The sequence below is a fragment of the Eschrichtius robustus genome, chromosome 3 (assembly GCF_028021215.1).
Source record: "Eschrichtius robustus isolate mEscRob2 chromosome 3, mEscRob2.pri, whole genome shotgun sequence".
Classification (NCBI taxonomy): domain Eukaryota; kingdom Metazoa; phylum Chordata; class Mammalia; order Artiodactyla; family Eschrichtiidae; genus Eschrichtius; species Eschrichtius robustus.
The window spans coordinates 10,262,929-10,270,185 of record NC_090826.1 but is presented as its reverse complement, the minus strand read 5'-3'; the positions used below and the strand labels follow the sequence as shown (position 1 = coordinate 10,270,185).

The following is a 7,257-nucleotide window of genomic DNA, read 5'->3' as shown; positions in this document are numbered from 1 at the left end:
CATCCTGTTGTAAGGAATAGAGGGTAAGCTAGAGGAATGTAGATACTGAGGTTTCCACTAGGAGAGAAAAAGAAGGGAAAGACTCATTTAATTATCTCTTAGTGTATGCTAGCTCCAGGGCCAAGCCCTCAAGTGCATTATCTCATTGGAACTTACAAATGTCTAGTGAGCTCGGTTTGTATCATTATCTTCCTTTTGCAAGGTAACCGAGGCATTTGCTTAAGGTTCCTCCACCCCTATATCCACTCCATCCCTGGAGCACCAACACACTGAATTTCCCATCAACTCCTTGAGTCAACTTTTCCCCTTCAATCTTGTACCCCTGCTGGATCACCTTTCCTTTTCATGTTCACATTGAGCAGATGCCTGAAACCATAGGTCTGTGTTCTCTTCACAATGCACCTATATCCTAGGTTTCAGTTTCCAGTGCCCAGAAGAAAGCTTTTCATAGAGGCAACCAACTAGGGAGGGACAAAACAGCAGTACATAATGGTCTTCTCATGACAGAATATCTCATTGCCCCAGCGAGGACAGGGGCTAGAGCTAATCCAGATGGTTCTGGGCCTTCCTAAGTTCCTCATAATCTCAATCAGCTCAGCCTGAAGCTGGGCAAGTCTCCCTAGGTGTAGAATTCTCTGAGAGCTGTAACTCTCCCTTGGGGCAGGATACAGCTCTAGAATTAAACTGGGCAGTCCATCAGTATGACGCAGCAGCTTCTCCATGATGGCCATGGAGAGGAGGTTCCCACACATGCTGAAGGTCCTGAGCTGGGAGCAGTGGCTCAGGGCAGGCAGGATGGCCTCAAGTTGATAGTCCATGATTCCACACAGATTTAAGTCCAGTTCCTGGAGCGTGGCTGCAACTTTCTCCAGCAGAACTTGGAGGAGCTCAGGACTAAAGTCAGTCAGTGTGACACCACTCAGATCCAGGCCCTTTAGCTGACTGATGTTCAGGCACTGAGACAGATGTTTCAAGTCTGATTCTGTAATCAGACAGTGAGTTATTGCGAGGTTCTCCAAGGGAGTCTTCAGGCACCTGGGAGAGAAACTGAGGAATTAGGTCTTGGAAACTGGGGTGGAAGGTGACCTCAAGGTGGAAGATAAGTGATTTACCCAAGGCCAAGGTCATTTTGACCATCTGATAACAATCAATACCCAGAAAGCCCAATTTCATTTTAGCCTGACCCCTGTCATCTTGTTTGTTTGGTTGAGATAAATACACAGAATCTTGAAAGCTCTCTTTCCTCATCAGTCAAGCAGGGTACAACATGCTCCACTTCCTTTTGCGGATGAACGAAAATAGTGGAATTCACTAGAACATGCTCAGAGGAGAGCCTAGCACAGAGTCTCAATCAAGAGTGGGCATCACTGAATTTTCATATTTAGAGTCAAAACAAACAAAAAAATACTCTCAAATCAGGGTGCCTTTAGCTCACTACTTGAGCCCCAGGTGCCCATATCTCTGGGCCAGATGAGGCTGGAGGGAGACATGCACAGAGAACCAACCTGGACAAGATCCCACATCATCAACTGGGGTTTCCAGTCTGCAGGGGCTCAGTTACATCCCTGCATCATCTGCAAACCACCTACCACTTTTTATTTTGCTTTTGGCTCCCCATTCCTTACCATCAGCATCATGCATTTCCCATATATTAATTACCTTATCTGGAGCACAAACAACATTTTACAGATGGGGAGTTTGAGACAGGCTCACTGTGGTCACAAAACAGTTGAGCACAGAGCTTCTCTAGAAATACTCAGGTCTGAGGTTGTTTCCCCTCTTCAGTGCCCTCTTACCTGTTTTTTTTTAAAGTCACCTGAACAAAGACATCTCTTCCTGAGAAAGAAATCACAAACACTCTGATACATCTGAACCGTCCAATCTATAGCTTCCTAGCATGGTGTCCCTTTCCAGAGCCTCTATCGCACTTCGTCCCTCTACCTTGATTTGTGTGGTTATGTGATGCCACACTTCAGGATAGAGCAACAAAGGAAACAATGCGTGTGACATTCTAGTGTTGTGTTCTCTGTTACTCGGTCAGTGGTGCCATCCTCACCTGAGCATCTTGTCCAGGCAACCTTGGAGGAAGGAGGGAGATTCCATACGGATATCCTGGAGGTGGTGCAGCCTGAGGAACTGAGAGGTAATTTGGATGACGTGCTGCTCCTCCTGTTCCTCAAGCGCAGGCACATGGATGTGGGAGAGAAGGAGTCTCTGCACATTACCCATCTGGCCCAGGAGAGGAGCAAACATGGCCAGCGTGGACAGATGCCAGGTGCAATTCACTTGTACCTCCTGGATACAGTCCAGCTGCACCATACTCAGGACCATCATAATATTTTCCATGGACATGGTAACAATTTTCAGCTTCTTACAGCACAGGTGTATGGAAACTTTTCTCTTCTCCACCCACTGCATGAGGTAGATAAAGAATTCATCCATGGTCCCTTCATTGAGGCAAAGTTCTATAAACACCTCCAAGGGAGCCAAGGGCTGCTCTGTCCTTGACCTGTCCTTAGCCACTGGTGCCATCGATGAGCTTGAGGACACATGGACATTGGATCCAGACCACATGCTCCAGAAGTCCTGGCCAGTATTCCTTAAATCCAGCACCCGCAGTTTGCACCTCCTGTGGGGGAAACAGCAGATTAGCAGCGATGGTTTAAGATCCACACATAATGAAACCACAGTCTCAGAATTTAGGCAACACTCATTTCCCACATGTGCTTTTACTTCACATTCCTGACATCACCTGCTGCCTTGCCCTCTTCTTCCCTCTCTGCCTTTCTTTCCTCCGTCTCCTTTCCCCCTTCCATTCTTTCTGGTTTTCTACTTCTGGTACCTTTAATCATCACTAGAAGGCTGTGGGGGCATGTTTTTTCAGGCTCCCCTGTACTTTAGGCACTCCTACACTTCCAGAAGGCATTTCCCGAAGTGAGCTCAGCAATGTCCAAGGCCTCTGAGCTTCTTCCTTGGCATCATCAGAAGCCTCTGGTCCATCCCTTGGCTATCTACTCTTATGACACCAGCTGTCTCTTCAACAATGCCTAGGACCCTACCAGCCTACCTGGCAGACTCACCTGGGGTAATCCTTCTGGGCAAGCAGGACATCAAGCCCATCCAACACTGCTTGTAAGGTCCCCACATGAGGCATCTCCATCAGGCCTCCCAGAGGTAGGCGGACAAAGGGCCAGGCTTGCACCATGGCCTTCAGGGTCTCACTGCGTCTCCCATGAAAGGCCTCCATGAACAGTGGTGGGAAGAACTCTGTTGGTAGATCCCCCAGAGCAGCAAAGGCCAAGGCCTCATCCCTCAGCAGGCTCATTCCCACCAGGTCCAGGAGTCTGGGTGGATTCCAGATACTCATTCTGATCTTTTCCAAAAGGAAACCTGTGGAAGCCATCAGAGAACAAGACATCCTTTTCATGCCAAGCATGAGCAAGCCTCCATTGTCTCCCCACCCTTCAGAGGGACTTAGCACAGTGGTAGAAGAGCCTCAATTTTCCCCAATTCCACTCTAGGTTCAGTGGGCACAAAGCCATAACTCTTTCCCTACTGGCAGCAGAACAAGTATCTCCCAAGTACCGAGGAAAAGGAAAGGCAACCACTAGTCCATCCATTTCCACCCACTGCTTTGCTTAATTCATGTCCCAGTGGTAAGTGTGTACCATGAGCCTAAACAATGTCCCTTCTCTTTCTTGGGGGAAAACTTTCAGACCATCACTTAGTGCCCCAAAACTATGGGAATAGGAGCATCTTGTGGCCCAGCACAGCCTCCATCCTCAATTCCCGCAGTTAACTTGGCTGAGAAGGACGAAGGAGATACCCCTAAAATGAATGCTATTTGCACAAAGTAAATATTTTAAATGTCAAGAAATAAAATTCCGAAGAGATACTTTTCATTAAAAAGAATATCTGCTTGGTTAAGACATTTAAAAATAATATAAACCAAAGCACAAATCAAAGTATTTGGGATTAAGGCAAAATTACACTTAGAGGTAAAACCAAAATCTTAAATCAGTTTATCTGAAAAGAAATAAGAAACCTACCATATCAAGCTGCATGCCACCATTCAAGACACAGAGATCATGGGTAACATGAGGGTGTCCTTAGCTGAGGTATGTAACTGACCAACTCTGATGATATTGGGGGAGGCAGGGTGCTAGGATCTCAGGCTCCTCGGAAAATCCAGGAGGTGACTGGATTCTGCATCTCTTCTTTGGTACATGAAGATTTTATATACATTTCTAATCACAACTTCCTTCTTTCCAGCTACTAACTTCCAATCAGAAAGCATACCTGATTAGATTCCAGACTGTCCATCAGGTTAATCCTGATCGGATCTTTGTCTGTCTCAAGAGGAATGGATTGAATCAGATATTCATTCAGGAAAGAGAAAGAACGAAGGAGGGGTATTGGAGTCAAAGGCACGTTCCTTGATTCACTCCACAAATACTGATTGGGTTTTACCAATACCAATAGTTATACCTGTGGGTGTGAGACAGGGAAGGAGTTATTGATTTGTGATATTGGATAGGAAAAACAAAAATTTAAAGCATCAGTGTTGGGGGATCTTTGGCCATATCACAATTATCAAAATGTCCCAGAATAAAAACAGCTTCATGAAGACAGTGGTGTTGTTCCCAAAGGAAACACAATAAATCCATCCCTGTATCAAGTGTCACTTAGGTGTTATGTCGGAAACATGGGAGATCATGAGCTTATTCCGGCAGCAAGGGAAGTTCTTTTGGGGATGTGGTTGGTTTTCCAGCCTTATGTCAAGGCTTCTCTGAAGGAGGTCAGGTCAAAATCACAATGAGAAGGGTGGGGCTGGGCAGCGTGGAGCTGGGCATTCCTAAAGGGACCATGTGAACGAGCCAAACAGTGGAAAACATAGTTGTTGGTTTTTTTTTTCTCCTGAGAAGGGAGAAGATTTAAAGGCTGTTCTCTGGGTGGAGTTTAGAAATTAAAAGGGAGTGGCTAAGAGGAGGCAGTGTCATCTTTGACAGTGTTTCCTCCCAGAAAGTTGGTATCAGCACAGCAAACAGGCATGAAAAGATTAATCTGAGAATGTGAGCAGAGGGAGAGGCTGTGAGCCCTGGAAAGTCAGAAATTTCCAAGACTGAGACCCACTGAGGGTGGGCACTGTGGGCTCTTTGGGAACTTGGAACCAGGGGGAGACATGAACATGGTCAGTCACAAATAACCCTGTCATCCAGGGGCAGCTGCTAAGAAGAGATGTTTTCCTTTAGGTTTTTCCCCCACAGAGGATAATTCCCAGATGGCAAATAGCTCCACCCATTTTCCAGGGGTCTTGGAAGCTGAACTATAGTCCCATTGTCCCCTTTCCAAGTATATTTTGATAATTACTGTTTTCTAAAATTTAACTAAGTTCAGCACAGATTCTGATCAAGGTAATAGCAATGGGCACAGAAATAAAATTCTGTTTTTCTCTTCATATTAAGCACTGTTCACAAATACCAACACCTCTTCCAAACAAAATTCAGAAGCTGTATTTGGTGTTTAAGGATCTGCCACTTTCAGGTATGAGTTCCATCCCAGCTACACCACACAGAGATTCTTTTGAAGTTTCAGGACACAAAGAAAGCTGGACCCTCCCTCCACCCCCAGAATTTTCCTTGCCTCCCCCCACCACATTCAATATGGTGCCCAGACAATTCTTGTATACCACTGGCTGCCAAGGCAAGGATTATTTGAAGATTGTTCTCCATCTTGGTATCTTTCCTGAAGATTCTTTTCACCATATTTCTACCATGGGTATAAATGGCTTTTACATAAAATTGGGCTAAACCAAATTGTGCTCAATAGACTTTTAACTCCCAGGCCATTAAGCACCTTTATTAATGAGTTGCAGTATAGTGAGATTTGTAGCAACAATAATCATAACCATCTCTGTTTATTGAACACAAACTGGTTGAGCAATGGTGCTGACACTTTTTATCCACTGGTTCAGATAACCTTCACAGAAAATCTAGAGGTCACTGCTATTTTTCTGCATTTTTAACCTGGTGGATTGGGGTTTTACTCAGTAGAGGAATCTGCCCACTGCCATGCAGTGAATAACTGGTAGAGTCCCTTTGTTGACGGGATCAGAAGGAACCAAGGAACCCTGAGTTGTCAAACAACCTAAATTTTGGAAAGGACTGACTGAGAGACTTCACTTGAATGTTAGTGGAAATGGGGAAATTGCAGTGTCTCAGGTGGGGATGTTTCTATGGGTTTGCAGATTCTATGAGATCCAAAAAGACCATTGTTTTAAAGTGGCAGGTTGTAACTAATTCTCTGAAGAAAACTCCAGGGATGAAATGGAAAGGTACAAAGGTGGGCAGACTCGAAGTTGAGCATCTCTGGGATATTTGGGAATTTGCAGGATACTGGGAAGGAGCTTTCTTGCCTAAGCAGTAATCAACTGTGGGAGCTGTGTCAAAGAAAACCAGAGACAGACACAGGTTTATATGGTAAAGGCAAATTTTATTCAGGATTATTGCAACAGAGGAAAAGATACACCAGTATGGAACTGGTCTCCATTCACAATACAATGAAGACATTTGGGGATTCACAACCAACAAGCAGGGGGTTTTGTGGCTGGAAAATTACTATGAGGAGACTTCAGTTCTGGGGGAAATCTGGCTAAACCAGTGTAACGGGATTCCTACCGAAGGCTGTCCAGGGTGATCAGATTCCAAGAGTGGGGAGTGAGGAATTTTGATCAGATATTATTGGAATATCATGTATCAAAGATGTGGATTCTTCTAAAACTGACTAATCAGGGTTCTTCCAAAAGCTGGATTTTACAAGGATGTACACAGATGGGCCTAGCAGAATGTCAGGAGACTGACTTAGAGTTTGCAAGTGTACATGCCAGTTGAGGGGATCGTGTTGGAGCCATGGGTGCATTGTGCAAATCCTGATGTAGTGAAGAGCTTGGCCAACTTGAGAACAGGAAGAAAGCCACTGAGGCTGGGCAAGGAGGGTGCAGGCAGTTCAGGAAGGATCCATCGGAAGATTTTCATGATCTTATTAGTTCTTTCCCTACTGGTGAAGAAAGTTAGGGGAAGATTGTTTTATTCTTATATTGTTATTTATTCTGGTACACACCATCCAAGCACACCTGGTATGGTCTGAGTGGTGAGGGTTAGCACAGGGTGATACAGCCTCACTCTCTCTATTCCTTCTCAGTTGGTTCTTTTAAGTTTATATAGCTAAATCAACCCTAAGTGCAAATATTTGTTTTTC

The 7,257-nt window shown here is 45.0% G+C and overlaps 1 protein-coding gene across 1 annotated transcript; it reads right to left on the bottom strand.

Annotated features, from left to right (window-relative positions):
• Nucleotides 1-461: 461 nt before the first annotated feature.
• LOC137760506 (PRAME family member 12-like) lies at nucleotides 462-3,367 on the bottom strand. Its single transcript, XM_068537496.1, has 3 exons — nucleotides 3,081-3,367; nucleotides 2,057-2,629; nucleotides 462-1,035 (listed from the first exon to the last, which is right to left on the bottom strand). The coding sequence occupies exons 1-3, from the start codon at nucleotides 3,365-3,367 to the stop codon at nucleotides 462-464; spliced, it is 1,434 nt and encodes a 477-aa protein (XP_068393597.1).
• Between the last annotated feature and the right edge of the window lie 3,890 nt (nucleotides 3,368-7,257).

Excerpts from the sequence above, each read along its gene's own strand:
- LOC137760506 (XM_068537496.1), bottom strand. The coding sequence starts at position 3,367 with ATGAGTATCTGGAATCCACCCAGACTCCTGGACCTGGTGGGAATGAGC. Across the intron at positions 2,630-3,080 it reads GCCCAGAAGGATTACCCCAG|GAGGTGCAAACTGCGGGTGC; the intron begins GTGAGTCTGCCA and ends TTTCCCCCACAG. Across the intron at positions 1,036-2,056 it reads TGCCTGGACAAGATGCTCAG|GTGCCTGAAGACTCCCTTGG; the intron begins GTGAGGATGGCA and ends TTTCTCTCCCAG.